Source organism: Rhinatrema bivittatum, unplaced genomic scaffold (assembly GCF_901001135.1).
Source record: "Rhinatrema bivittatum unplaced genomic scaffold, aRhiBiv1.1, whole genome shotgun sequence".
Classification (NCBI taxonomy): domain Eukaryota; kingdom Metazoa; phylum Chordata; class Amphibia; order Gymnophiona; family Rhinatrematidae; genus Rhinatrema; species Rhinatrema bivittatum.
This window is the reverse complement of record NW_021820995.1, coordinates 102,729-117,952: the sequence shown is the minus strand read 5'-3', so window position 1 is coordinate 117,952 and position 15,224 is coordinate 102,729. Positions and strand designations below refer to the sequence as shown.

At 41.6% G+C, this 15,224-nt stretch overlaps 1 protein-coding gene across 1 annotated transcript in view; it reads right to left on the bottom strand.

The window, feature by feature from the left end:
• Window positions 1-1,640: 1,640 nt before the first annotated feature.
• LOC115082353 (transmembrane protein 241-like) overlaps window positions 1,641-15,224 on the bottom strand; it is a gene marked incomplete at its 3' end in the record, with an annotated part of 108,408 nt that continues 94,824 nt past the window's right edge. Inside the window, exon 11 of the mRNA XM_029586589.1 lies at window positions 1,641-1,734. Within this exon, the coding sequence (XP_029442449.1) occupies window positions 1,641-1,734 (94 nt within the window). The remainder of the gene's footprint in view (window positions 1,735-15,224) is intronic.

The following is a 15,224-nucleotide window of genomic DNA, read 5'->3' as shown; positions in this document are numbered from 1 at the left end:
GCTCATAGAGCTGCCTCAGGGGCATTAGTTCCTGCGGAATGCTCTGACATAGTAGCAGAATGAATGTCAGAGCATTCCGCAGGAACTAATGTATGTTCACATGTGGTATTGTGACATTGTGACAGCAGCCCAGCAGGCATATTTTAAGTCCTGCCAATTGAATTGCCCCTGAGGCAGCTCTATGAGCGAAACTCGGCCAGAGTCGGGCATTGAAATAAAGGGCTTCTTTTGATCATCCGATTCTTATAATTTTTAATTGTGTCAGGGGGAGGGGAAGGTTCGTATGACTATATCTCAGTTATTTTTCGCCTATTATGTATCTTTAAGTTATTTAAGTTATTTACTGTTATTATGTTTCAATGTATTCCGCCCCCGAGGTGACAGTTTTAGTTCCTTGAAAACCGGTGTGATATGTATATTATACAGGAACATCAGTATATAAAAATCAAAAATAAATAAATAAATAAATGACTGTATGGTTGGTTCGCAAGGCAGATTTCTTCACCCACTCAGCCAAGTAGGACACAGCTCTTGTCCTCCATTTCTGCTGGAGTCCAGCGATAAATGGCAATTTTCTTTCTCTTCTGGGCCAGTGATAACTGATTCTATCTTCCCCTGCTGGGCCCAAAAGTGACACCAGAAGAAGGGTTGGTGGCCCCGTAGGGGACAGAGCACGCAGCTTGTACAAAATGTATATAATTTCTATTTAAAGAAAGCACTCTTATCTTTCCCTAGTGTCATTCTTAACAATAAAACTGGTAATGAGGCATTTTTTTTTTTTTTTTAGTTTGGCTGTGGATTGCTCTGAGTATTGTGTCACACACGTGAGCATTGTCCATCTGGTAGGGATGTGCAGAGCAAAAGTTTATGTCCATATGTCCATATGTCCAAAGGGGGTCCCATTTGCGGTCAATATGGACATAAAAAAAAATTAAATGAGTTGGGTATATGTCCATATGTGCAAAAAAAAAAATTTAAACCCCCTCACCCTCCTTAATCCCCCCCCCAGACTTACCACAACTCCCTGGTGATCGAGCGAGGAGTGAGGACGTCATTTCTGCAATCCTTGGCGAGAAGCATGTGACGTCGGCGGCACGTCGAGTGACGCCGGCGTCACGTGATTCCCGGCGAGTTCGCGCCGGAAGGCTCGTTCGGCCCAAAAAGAACTTTTGGCCAGCTTGGGGGGGTCAGGAGGCCCCCCAAGCTGGCCAAATCCGATCGTATATGTCGAATCCTTTTTTTAAGTTAAAAAAAAATATGAGTAGCGTTTTACATATGCGGTCAATACGAATGCACATCCCTACCATCTGGTGCATCACAACAGGAAAAAGGTTGAGAACCCCTGATCTAAGGACTCTAAATTATGAGTCCTTAGATCAGATTGAGTTGTTTTGTCGTCTTGCTATGGCCACTTACAATATTCTAAATTTGTGCCCCTGATGGCAGATAACGAAACAATGGATCAGTGATGGGCTTCTTCCACAGAAGGGAGAGAACGCCCTCTAAAGAAAAGTCCTTTGTACCTGCATAGAAAAACGACTCTTTTGCTATTGAAATCATTGTATGGCATAATGTAACAAGTCAAGAACAAAAGAAAACTTTCCAGTCTGAGACACATACACATCCCCTCTGTCTCTTACCTTTGCAAAGAGAGTCCAGGCTGCACAATGACCAGAGGACAAATTGCCTTTAAGCTTCACGGTGGATAACATCAAGAAAAATCCCAGAATGCCACTTAAAGAGGAATGGAAAGAAAAAGATATTTTTAGTGGCTGTGAAAACAGCATAATAAAAGGTGTTCTAGAGACCGAACAGATGCCAGTCTTTGTATAATAAGTCCGTAGCAAAACCAGAGGGGATGTGCACAACCTTGAATTCCCCCCTATCCTCTGGCCTATTTATTTTATTTCCTTTTTTATCACCTCACTAAAGCCGTCTTTGTAGCCACATAGGCGTGGAAGCACAGCAAGACTCTGCATTTTGTAGTGATCTATTGTCTAAAAATCTTCAGGGTGCAGAGTTGCTCCCATCCATTCCAGACAAGGGACGAATGGATCAGACCTTCCCTATTCTCACTAATAACTCTTTCCCTTTAGAATGGTTCCACATTTTACTCTCGTGGAAGTGAGCCACCCAAACTCATTACAGACTCTTATATGATCCAAAATAATTCAGAATCTTCATGGGAGTCCATTTAGGAGAAAAATACTCAAACAATAGAGTAACAAGATACATTATACAGCAAATTCCCAAGTCACAGCTTTAGGCTTTATTCCTTAGAACCAGAGAGACTATAAAAAAAAAAAGCTATCTTATGAAGCCAGGGAGTGGAGTAACATGTATTAGCTGTTTGCCCCAGACACATCAGCATGACAATTCACCAAACTATGATAAGCAGACTCCACCGCTTGGGCCAAAGGCAGAACTCTGTGATGGGCTGAGATCTCAGCAGAGTGTGCTCATGTCTGCTTGAGTTTGTGCAGTTCTACCGATCAAAACCCAGAACTAAAAACAGTGACTCTAGGTCTTTCCAAGACAGCTCTATTGACTTCACATATGGGTCTTCTAAACTATTTGTATATAAGTTGTAATCTCCCAGTTCTTTGTTAACTTTCTCCAAGTTCATCCCCCCTGTTCTATGTAATACAATGACAATTACAATTGTCATTGTAATTGTTGAAATGTGAACCGAAGTGATTAGTAACATTGTTACCTGAACTGCGGTATATAAAACTGTAAATAAATAAATAAATAAATAAATAATAAATAGAACTAGGCCACTGTAGCACTTAATGATGTGATTGGCCAACCAACAGCAGCTATGATCAATGCCCTCTTCCTATGAGAAGAAGTTACTCCTTGATATGTATGTCTTTTCTGTGCAGATTTTTACAAATATCTGGAATTTCAATCCATAAACTGCACCAATTTACAGTTTATGGAGTTTCTTTATTAATATAGCATTTCTTTAAATTTAAAAAAAAAGTCTGTTATTCAGGGTCCTCTCATCTTTTGTTTATAATACACAGAACAGACCATAATGAATAAACTCCTCAAACTGGATATTTCCCCTCGAGTCCTAGAATGCAGGTTACTTTTAAACACATAACTAACATTCTAAAATCCAATAATAGCTGGAGGTGATGTAAGCAATGCAGACCTCACATAGAGGATCAAGAAAACAGAGGCTGCCACAACAATCTGAGGTTGGTTGGGCTGCTGGTGGTAGTAATAAAATGGAGATCTGATATAGCTCTTCGAAAATGGCTTTCAGAAAAACTGGGCCTAGAAGTCTCGGTGGCAGCCATAGTATGTGAATCTGCATATCAAGCAGGTGTGTACAAAGAAAATTGTGAATGACCCAGGGCATTCATGGCAAGAATTCTGATATGGAATGAAAGATTAGAATTCTTCAAAGGTTCCAGAAGAAGAAAGCAATAGACTATGAAGGCCATCATTTAATGCTCTTTAATAATTATGTTGCAATACAGCTGCTCAGTGCACAGAGCTCTTGCCTGTTTGTACTAAGTTGTTTTGAAAAGGTATTTGATTTACTCTCCTCTTTCCCACTAAACATCACGGGGGGCAATATTCAACGGCTGAGCGGCTTGGCTAGTTAGCCAGATAAACTTATATGGCTGATTAGCAGGGTATATTCAGGGGCATGGTCGCGCCACTGAATATACCTGACTATCTTAAAGTTACCCGCATATGTTTATGCGGCTAACTTTAGAACAGGTCAGTGGCACAACCAGAGTTAGCTGCCTAAGTTCAGCGGCTAACTCCGCTCTTCCCCAAAATGCCTCTCGCCTGCCCTCGGAACACCCCCGAATTATGCGCCTAAATTCTAGCTACATAACTAGTTATCCAGATAGAATTAAGCCGCCTAAGTCTTTTAAGATACTAGTTTTGCCATTTAGACTGATAACTGGCTTTTTATCCATCCAAGTGACTTTTGAATATCGAAATCCATGTCTTATATGGAGATAAAACACTCTTTTACAACTAAAAAGCAGGTGGATCATTTCTCATGCAAGTCTAAACAGGATTAGCATCTGTTTGTTTTGGTCAGACAAAAAGTTCAGTTTCCTATCAGAAATTTTGCAAACTGTGGGGAGTGATTTGCATCATTGAACAACTCTGCAGAGGAATATCATCTGAAAGGTAGCATTATGATTTTGGTCTGTGTTCCCAGCAATATTTAAAGGTTATCATCTCCAAAGAACACACTGTGGAACATCTAAGGCAATAGCTTGATTTGGAGAAGACATGCCTCTGGAACTTGCAGATCAGTATACAATCTGAAACGGTGTCTGGAGTGGAAGAACGGAGCATAATTGCACTTGGGCAGAATTTTTTTCTTCTCTCTTTCTTTTTGGTTTGCTGTGATCTTCACATGACCAGGGCTTAGTCTTATATATTCGCTGCATGAGAGGAAGAGTCGTCATTTTGTTTTTGTGATTTGGACAGGATCTTACTCAACGCTGCAGCAAGTTTATGAAGCCAGAGTATTCTTTAACAAGACTGTCTGAGTTAATAATTGTTTTGACCATAGATCTGATGATGTGAAGGGAAATTTGGGTTAAATTGACTGAGTACATTTCTTAGCTATGAGAAGCAGATGCTGAAAAGGGGAAACACAGTGAGAGGATTGTAGTCCCTTGTAGCATGGTGAGGGGGGGGGGGGGGGGAGGGGATTGTTTGGGATACTTTTTCCAGTTTCTTGGGGTGGGATGTGGGCGTGAACGTGTATGGATGGTGTGTGCCATCCATTGCTATATGAGGTGGCTGGTGCTTGTTATTTCCCAGTGCTTAGGCTTGGGGGGGCTTGGGGAACTTTTTCCATTTTCTCTTCCTTTCTCTTTTACACGCAATGTGCAGGAGTACAATACCCTATGTTTGGAAATAGATAGTGAAGATAGCTACTCTTAATGTAGACAGTATCCATCAATAAAATGAACAAAAATTAATTTTTAAAAAAAGCAAAGGTTAAAATAGCATAACTGCAGGAAACCCGTTTGACAGATACTGAGTATTGGAAACTAAAAGAGGAGGCAGGACTTTATGGTTTCGGGTCTTATTCTAGATGACAACAGGGAGTGGCAATCTTGGTACACAAGGCTCTCCCCTTTGTCTTAGAAAAGACTATTAAAGATTTGTTTTCAAACTTGGAATATTATATGGGGGGGTCAAATATGTGCTGGGGAATATATGCACCCACAATATCTTTCGCCAGAATTTTTTTTAAACTAAATTAATCACCAAGTTGTTGAGCTTTCTTGATTTTAAGCTGATTATGAGAGGGGATTTTAATACAGTAGCGGATAGTGGGGTAGACTGTCACCCTTCTAGAGTGCCCAGACTACAAGATCATCACAGGGGGGCTCAATTTAATAATGCAGAAGTTAGTCTCAAAATATCAAGTCTGTTACATCAAAGGGAAAGGAACTATATCTTTTTTCTTTCTAATCCTCTAAGAGCTAATCTAAAACTGACTATCTTCTCATTTCAGAAGACCTGTTTCCAATGGTACACTCAGCCATTTTAGGCACTATCAGTATTTCTGACTATGTCCCAGCTTTGTCACTGGGTGACAAGCTTTCCATTCAATTGGAGGATGAGCCCAAATCTTTTCCATGATACCAGAATTCTGCACTTATTTGAGGGACAAGTAGTCAGACTATATGGAATTTCTAAGGTACAGGAAATAGATCCAACTCTTTTATGGCACGTGGACAAAGCTGTGATGAGAGGGAACGTGATGGCTTACAGAGTGAAAAAACGAAAACAAAGAGTTACAGAGATTTTGTATTTGTCCCAACTGTTACTGGCACAAAAGAAGCACATACTCTCATTATGTCTGTTGAGCATAAGCTGAGAATGGAAGAAACAAGAAATTCCTTAAATCAGCTGCTCCATCTTAAGACAATATATTTCATGAATCATTATAAATTTCAAATTTTACAAATACAGAAATAAAGCTGGCAAAATGCTAGTGCATTTAGTGAAGGGAGTAAAACCGAAGTCTTTTATAACGGGCTTCAAAAACAAGCAAAGTACTCTGATTAAGAATACTGATGAGATCTTAGAAATTTTTCGAGCCTTTTACAAGGAGCTGTATAATAGGTGAGAAATGAACACAGACGTACGTAATGAATTGTTTGTGGGGGGGATACAATTGACTAATGTCAAGGAGAAGCATTTGAGGAATTTGAACCTATCCATTTTGGACACGGAGGTATTTCAAGCCATTAGTAAGTAAAAACTGGGGAAGTCACAGGGCATAGATGGGCTTGGCCCCGAATTATATAAAATATTGAAATTTGAATTGCTTACACCATTGAAGAACATGTATAGGTATGCGTTATTGCATGGTTTTTATACATCGGAACTAATTCAAGCAATTATTGTTATATTACCAAAAGTGGTAAAGACCTTGGGGAACCCTCTATCTACTGCTTGATTTCTTTGCTCAATGTAGATGCTAAACTATTGGCTACCATCTTGGCTGCTAGATTAAGCAAGGTGATTCCTGAGCTGGTGACACTGGATCAAACTGGTTATGTGGTGGGTATATGGAGTCAGCAATGTTTGCAAGCTGTTGGCCAAATTGGGGCACCCACCAACAAGAAAAGGAAATGGACTTGTGTGCTGAGCCAGGATGCAGAGAAAACCTTTGATAAAGTGACCTGGTCATATATTGTATGTTTTGGATACTATCCACGTGAAGAAGTAGATTGGACAAAATCTATTATATCGTGTATCTGGAGTGAGATTGCTTAAAGGTGGAACACGACAGGGATGTCCTCTGTCCCTTCTGTTTTTTTGTTTTGATATTGAATCCTTTTGCAATTAAGCCAAGGGAGACAGAGAACATACAGGGTGTATAGGTGGGCCACAGTCAATGAAAATCTGTAGGTTTGCTGATGTTTTACTCTTTTTGGCTGATTTGAAAACAGACATACAGAGTTCCCTGCAGATTTTTTAAATTTTGAATCCTTTACAGGTTTAAAGATTAATTTTGACAAATCTGAGGTTATGCCTTTATGTCCTTCATTAATTGTACAATAGCAGGATGTTTTCCCTTTTAAATGGTCTCCTACCAAGATAAAATATTTGAGGATCTGGATTCCCTCTGATTTATCCACATTACACTCTGTAAATTTTAATGAGATACTTGAGGGATTCAATGTGCAATTAAAGGTATGGCATGAGCTGCCAGTAACCTGTTGGACAGGTGTGCACAATTTAAAATGATCTTGCTTGCGAAGCTATTATGCAGGTTGCAAATGCTCCCATGTTAGTTGACCCATAGTGTTTTAGCAATGTTGAAATCAATGTTTATTAGATTTCTTTGGTGGCAGAGGAGGCCTAGAATAAGTTTCGAAGAGCTGCTACAGAGCCAGGAAATGAGAAGAACAGATGCCCCTAATTTCAGACTCTACAATGTGGCTTCCCAGATGCAGTTTATTGGGGAACTAAATACAGGGGTGTACAAAAATATAATATTTTAAATCTTAATAACATGGCAACACCATTTTCCCCTTTAGGATTATTTCATTTAAATGATGCTACAATTTCCCAGGAAGTAAGAGGAACATACTACTAAGGCCTATGGTGTGTACGTGGAGATAATTTCATAAGATCTCGAAGATGGAAGCCCAGATATATTTGCTTCTTCCCCCTCAGGGACATATCAACTTGCTACTTGTCAAGGACAACAAGGTTTTCGCAGATTGGCATAAAAAAATTGGCTTTCTTGTTTAAGACATTTTGTAGATGATTCTTCAGGTGTATACAAAGCTTTACCCAACTTCAGTGTGAATTTGATATCCAGCATAAAAATTTCTTTGCATGCCTGAAAATCTGACATTGTTTCTCCTCTCTTGGAAGTACCTTATGCTTGGATTTTAAAGGAACTGAAATTGGTTGATACCAAGCAAAATGGTGAGGGAAAATTTCTATTTTACAATGGTATTATTTATGTAAACAAAGCTTTGGCTCAGAATGTCTTGTAGGCTTGGCTTTGTTCTGGCAAAAAGAATTGGGATTTCCCTTGCATCTTGATAGTATTAGCAATAAGGTTGATTTTAAAACAAGCGCGTGTAACCCCATAGACTTTCAGGGTGCTTCTTCCTCTGAGGAACCGGCAGGGGGAGGCAGCAGTGCCCTGCAGGGCATCAATGATGTCCCGGGAACAGACACCGGCTGTTCATGCTGATGAGCGCATGCAGGGATTCCAGCAGCGGCACAAGGAGTGATGGTGTCTATGCTGGTGTCATTAGTGCCACAGCCCAGATACTGCGAATCGCCTTCTCGACAGCCAGCTGGACATGCCGCTCCAGTTCCTCCTCAAACACAGCCGATGACAATATAGGCTGGGACAAAGGAGGTGTAACCAGATCCTCTTCAGAACTGAGAGGAGGATTGGTGGCTAAGATCGGTGATGACATCGAGACTGAAGGAGTTCGTGGTGCACCCCCTGGTATCGATGGAGAACTGGTTCTCCTCACCGCGGGGTCGCTTCGGGGGCATCACAGCAGAAGCTGTTGCATCCCCATGGCAGACAAAATGTATCAACGGGGACAGATACCGATGCTTCTTCGGCTTTCCTCAATGCTTGACATGGTCCTTCCCCAGTGCAGAGGTTGATGAGTAACCACACATCCTTGACCTGGAACAGCCTGATGATGGCCAGTCTCCGGTGTCTCTTCCAGCTGACAAAATTAATGGAACTGACGGCCTCGCCAATTTCAACTTTGTGTCCATTGATGCAGCTCAGAGGTCTCTCGATGGTGATGCCTCCGATGCCAATGGCTTTGTCTTCTCTTGCCCAAAGAGGCACTTCATCTTATCAAACTGGATCTTACATTCCTTCGGGGACATTCTGGCGCACTTGCTGCAACCCTGGATGTCACATGATGCCGCAAGGCAGAGGACATTTATCATGGAGGTCCGTGATAGACATGGTCCTTGTGAACCAGGTCATCGCTTAAATCCCAACGAAGACATGTCATCATGAAATAAAATGGACGCAAAATAAAAATTGATGGTGGCAGCCATCGATGGCTAGTGAGTTCCGAACTGGGGTATCAATACAAAAATAAACTTACAGGGCTAACCATCGAAAATTCTATCTAGGTCCCTTAAATGAGAACCGGAGGTGTCAACTGCACGAGGCAGCAAAGAAAAATTATCACGAAAACGAGTTTTCCAAAAGTAGGCCAAGTAGGCCCAAAAAGTTGAAAAAAGTGAGGCTATCACCCAAGCGTGAAATGACAGGCTCTGCGGAAAAGAAGAGACTGAAGAGCATCCCACGTGGCCATGTGGTATAATGCATGCTAAACATGCCCAATGAGGCTCAGTCAAAGTTTTAGAAACTTTGACATAGGTTTTCCATGTCGGGCTCCATCCTGAATACTACCATCCTGCTTGTCCTTGGAGAAAAAAATATTACATCATTTCTATATCAATAATGTTAAAAGGAAAAGGATAAGGATGAGACTTGCAGACACAGATATTTGTCATAAGTTTCAGACAGAGAAGGATACGATGACTTATTTTTTTCTATTATGTCATATAAGCTTCCAGTTTTGGAATTAAGTTATTTTAGCATTGAAGAAATGTACCGGGGTGACTTTGCCCTTCCAAGGAAGATCTTGCTTCTGGGAGACTCAAAATCTCTCTTTTCTCCCTCCTCTCTGTTGTCTGGCTACTGATACTTTGTAAATTAGTTCTATTACTGGCTTGTAAGTGTATGGATTGAGGAAACTTCTCCACCCTTTGTTTTATGGCAAGAGAAATGTTAGCTTTAATGCAAATAGAACACTTTGATGTACACTTTCTATCCTGCATGGTTCATAAGGATTATGTAATTCTCTGGGGGACTTTTTATGATTTGTTACCAAATGTTAAGAAAGTAACTCATGTGAGCTTGGCTATACCTCAGCTCGGTAATGTGATTTGGTGATTTTGAAAGGCTGATCGGATACTCTGGTCCAGATTGGGGGGGGGGGGGGGGGGCAGGGGTGTTAGGGAAGTGTAAATGATGATGTGTGTGTGGACTTGAGTGGGTAGCTACAATTTGTGAGAGCTTTAGGAGGGAAGAGGTGGTATAGGAGAAAAATGCAAGATGTGAGGGTATGATGAGTTTCTACACATACTCGACGATTGTTCATTATGGAATGGAATTCTTTAACTACTGTTGGAAAAAACGAGAGAAGATTCCTACTTGGGTAGTATACATCAAAACACATTCTCTCTGACACTGTTTCAGGGATGAGTTACTCCACTCCCAAAGTCTTATAGGTTTCCCTTTCATTACCGCAAATCCAAATGCAGAATTTTGTACTTTCAACTTACTTAACTTAACAGTTACAATTTACAAAATGTACCAATTTTTATTTAATTCCCAATACAACACTGCTGTTTTGGTGTGCTGCAATCTCCTCCCTTCTCTATGTCCATCATTATGGATGCAAGTGAACTCGGGGTACTGCTGTGCAACCAGCATCAGAAACCTTTTCTACCACTATCCTGATATATCCAAAGCATAAAAACAAGAAAAAAAAAAAGAGGAAGAGTAGCCCTTTCCGCTTCCAGAGTCAGTGGCATCTCAAAACAGAAGTATTTTGGGGAAGGGGGGAGTGACAATGGAGCAAGCTGACGATGGAAGGGGGTGGGCAAGTCAAAGTGACATTTCCATACAGCATGCTCATTCTCCCAGGATGGTCCCTTGCTTTTAAAATGGCTATAAATGAAAAATTACTACTTACCTGATAATTTCCTTTTCTTTAGGACAGTTAGATGAATCCAGAACAAGTGGGCTATGTACCTTTACCAGCTGATGGAGACTGAGCAAACTGACATCACAGTATATATAATCCTGCAGTGACATCAGCCTGCCAGTATTCTCTTCAAAAGCAACTGTGGACAGACTGAAAAAAACTTGATTAAAAACAGAGAATCATTTTAATACTTGGCCAACAAACAACACTGAGCTCAGATAAGAAATGTATTAACACTAGTCTAGGGACTGGACTAACACTTACCAGTAATCTCGGTCATATACAGTCACACAGGAGGACCATATTACAATCATCTGGCAGCCAAGGGAGGGAAGCTGGATTCATCTGATTGTCCTAAAGAAAAGGAAATTATCAGGTAGGTAGTAATTTGTTATTTCTTAGCGTCCAAGCTACTCCTGAATAGGGCGGGAGGCTGCCCATGGTCCTGTCAAAACCGCACATGCATAGGCTGCGTCCTTTCAGGAAATGGGCCACATCAGGATGGGCCGACAAGGAACCACAATTCACCTGACCTCTGAAACAAGCGAGAGCATTTACTTGTACCTTTAAGGAATTAAGGACCAAACCTTTATTCAAGCCATCTTGCAAAAATTCCAAAATGAGCGGAATCCTGGCTGAATGAGGAAGAGTACTTTGATCCTCACAACAGGCCTCAAACACTAGCCAAACGCTCACATAGGCCAAGGAAGTGGAGAACTTGCTAGCCCTAAGCAAAGTGGAAATCACTGCCATCGAGTATCCATGTTTCAGCAATCGAGCCCTCTCAAGGGCCATACCGAAACACAAAATCGAGATGGATCTTCATGAAGGCCAGGTCCCTGCTGTAATGGGTTCCTGTGCACTGGGAGTTGAAGCTTCCACAGATCTGCATACCACTGCCTCCTGGGTCAATCTGGGGCAACCAAGAACACCATCCCTCTGTGGTGTTCGATCCTTCAAATCAATCTGCCCAACATGGGCCATGGAGAAATGGCATATAGCAATTTGTCTTCAAGCCATCTGGAGATGCACCTCTGTCCATTCCATAAGTTGATCTATATCCTGTGACACTTGTTGGCTCCCTGCCAATTGATGTAAGACAGTCACTGCATTGTCTGACATTATTCGGACCAATCGACCTTGCAGCCTGTCGCTGAACTGTAAACATGCCAGCTGGACTGCCTTGGCTTCCAGCCAATTAATGTTCCAGAGAGAGTCTTCTGCACTCCAGCGCCTTTGCGCTGTCAACTCCTGACAGTGAGCTCCCCAATAAAGGAGACTCGCATCCGTTATCAATACTAGCCAGTTCCGGTGGGGACAGGGAAACTCCCTTCCTTCGATGAGTCGCCTGCAGCCACCATTGTAGTTGGGAGGAAACCTCCATCGGCAGGCGGAGCCTAATCGAATAGTCTTGAGACTGAATTCCAATGAGACAAGAGGGAGCACTAAAGAGGACGCATATGCGCAGTCGCCCACGGTACCACTTCTAGGTTCGCTGCCATTAAGTCAAGAAACTGCAGGTAAGACCATAAGGTCAGGCTCAGAGTGTTCAACAGATGAAGCTGAGCTAGCAACTTCTGAATTTGAGCTTCCAGCAGGAACATCTTGCCCTGCTTCGTGTTGAACCAAACTCCCAGGTGTTCCAGTAACTGAGTAGGCTGTTCTTGGTTAGGTTCACCACCCAACGTAAGCGCTCTTACCACTGGATCCAGAGGGTACAGGCTTTCCAAAACCCGACCTCCTTTGAAATTAGCCTCTGGGGCGCCCCACGCAAGATCAATCAATTCTTGAATGTCCTCTATCACAGGGAAAAAACAAGAGGCTTTATGCAAGGAAACCAAAATAGGATTTTTCTTTGGCTCAGACAACGCATCTGCCCCAGGAACTCCAATCAGAGAAAAACTTCTTGAGCCTTCAAACAGCACTGGCACAAATCAGTGGGCACTCCAGACTGAGATACCCAAATATGACAAGCAGTGCAAAGAGAAAGATGTTTTGCCTTCTTAGGTACAAGTGACATAATGGCCGAGCTTAACGTGGGCCCGACAGTGCCCTAAACAGTGTGCACAACCTGGACACGCAACTAGACGCACATGCCGGAACAATCCCGTAGAGAGCAACCTTAGGAAGCACGCGAAAAGTCGTTGCGGCCTACCACGCAGCACGCAGCGAAAACGCCTTGGAGCGGGGCCTAGCCTAAGGAAGCTGCTCAACCCACCAGGCTGCCCATGTCCCTCGACCTCCCACAGAGCGGGACGAATGTCGGATCGGCGCGTCAAGCATGGAGACCGGGGGAGGAGGAAGCCCATACAACACAAAACCTCCTTTTAATTCTCTGTATAATCTTTTTTTTTAAACTTACCGGAGCTCAACCTTACCTGGCTGAGTACAGAGACTGTCTCCGGCTGCGGGGGGAGAGAGCATCTGCCGTCACTGTTGCGCTCGTCTTCCTGCACCCGCTGCCTTTCAGCTGCTTAAGCAGCTAAGTCCACCCCAGCTGAAAATCAGCTAACAGACCAAGGCACTCATCTGAGGGACCAGGGAAATTAACTCAGGAATTCTCAACTGGTGGAGGGACCAATTGATATCACCGCAGATGAGCAGGGCAAATTTACTTTCCTTATTTCTCCTTTTTCAATTGAAGCAATCCCCAGTAGGGAGAGGGACGTCCACCATCTGCTGGAGATGGAGAATACTGGCAGAGTGATGTCATTGAAGGGGTATATAGATATATATATATATACATACTCTGTGACGTCAGTTTGCTCTGTCTCCATCTGCTGGTAGAGGTAAATAACCCACTTGTTCTGGATTCATCTGACTGGACACTAAGAAAAGACACTTTATCAAAGAGCCCCAAAGGTTCTTCTATACAAATTAAAAAAAAAAAAAAAAAAAGCCTTGCCAGTTTTAACATCCCATTAAAATTATTTGATAGTCTCATTCACCCAATTATTTGATATGGATAGGAGCATGAATTCTGGAGTCTAAACAGGAAGGGAGAGAATCTCAATATAAATCCTTCACCTCCAGTTCTGTAACACTTCACATCCATAGAAATTCTCCTCAACAATGGACCTAGGACTTTGACCTTTACAATCACCGGACAAAAAAGTTTATTCAAATTCTGGTATCAGTTCAGTAACAGCACCACAAACACCTTCCACTACCACTTGTGAAGTAACAACTCTGCAAAAAAAAAAAAAATGATGCTTAAAACCTATAGAGCAAAACTATCATACTGTAACAGCCCTCTGTTGCTCCAAATATGGCCCCATTCCCACTATACCTAAAACCCTTTTCTCTGAATGGCACACAGCACTCAGTGCTTGACTGATAGGTATACTAATAGAATTAAGCTTAGCAAAAACAGAAAGAACACCAGATAAGCTGTTTATAAATGCATGAATATATCAACACAAAATACCAGGCACAGACATTTAAAAATAACACTACAAAAACAAGCAAAGCAATTAAAAGTCATAAAATAACCTCATCATGTATTCAGCTTCTTCAAGAATGACAGAGGCTTCCCTTGGTCAGGTGACTTTAATTCATCCCTACCAGAGGAAAAACGTATAAGAACAGGGGTGGCATAACCATAGTCCAAGCTAAACCCCATTTATTCCAATCAACTGCAATCACATAGGAAATAAAAATAATAATAAAAAGGTTTTGGACTGAATAGAAAGTAGAAAACTTTAAAAAAACTTATCCTTGCCAATTTTTTGCTCAAATAAACGAGTTTGCTGGGTTCCAGAAAGACAACTAAATAATGCACTCAGAGCAAGAGACAACCACTGCACTGTACTGATTCCTGATTACAAAACATCAATACAGCACGCTTTGGTACATCGTGGAGCACCTCAGATGGGTTGCCAAAGAAACACTGTGGATTACCAAATGTAACAGAACAGTATTCTTTACAGAATGAAAATAAAAGGGTGCCGTAGGATTTGTATGCATTTCTCTATATATTTAAGGCACTTATATTTCATAATTAATTTATTATTTCTCCTATGTGCCTGACAAAGGGTCACTGATGGTGGCAGCACAGATTTGCACTTAATTCACAGTGAAGAAAAATCCAAAAACCTCTTTAGCCCTCAAAGAAGGGTTTCCATAACAAAAACTCAAAAGGAAGAAGGGAGGAGATTGGCTCCCATGAAAACCAATATATAGCAGAGCAGCCCAACAGCACTTATAACATATAATACGATCTAGTCAAACATTGTGTTATATCTAAATCCCTTATAGTAGGCCAGAGGGCAAAGATGAAAAACTCCAAAGGCATGTTTGCAATACCATCAATGGGTCATAAAAGATATATCTACTCTCCCGTTATTTAACTAGGCACTAACAAGGAAATATCGACAAAAAAATGTGTGCACTAGGTATAAATCACTTCTTGGCATAACATATAACATTACTGGCTGC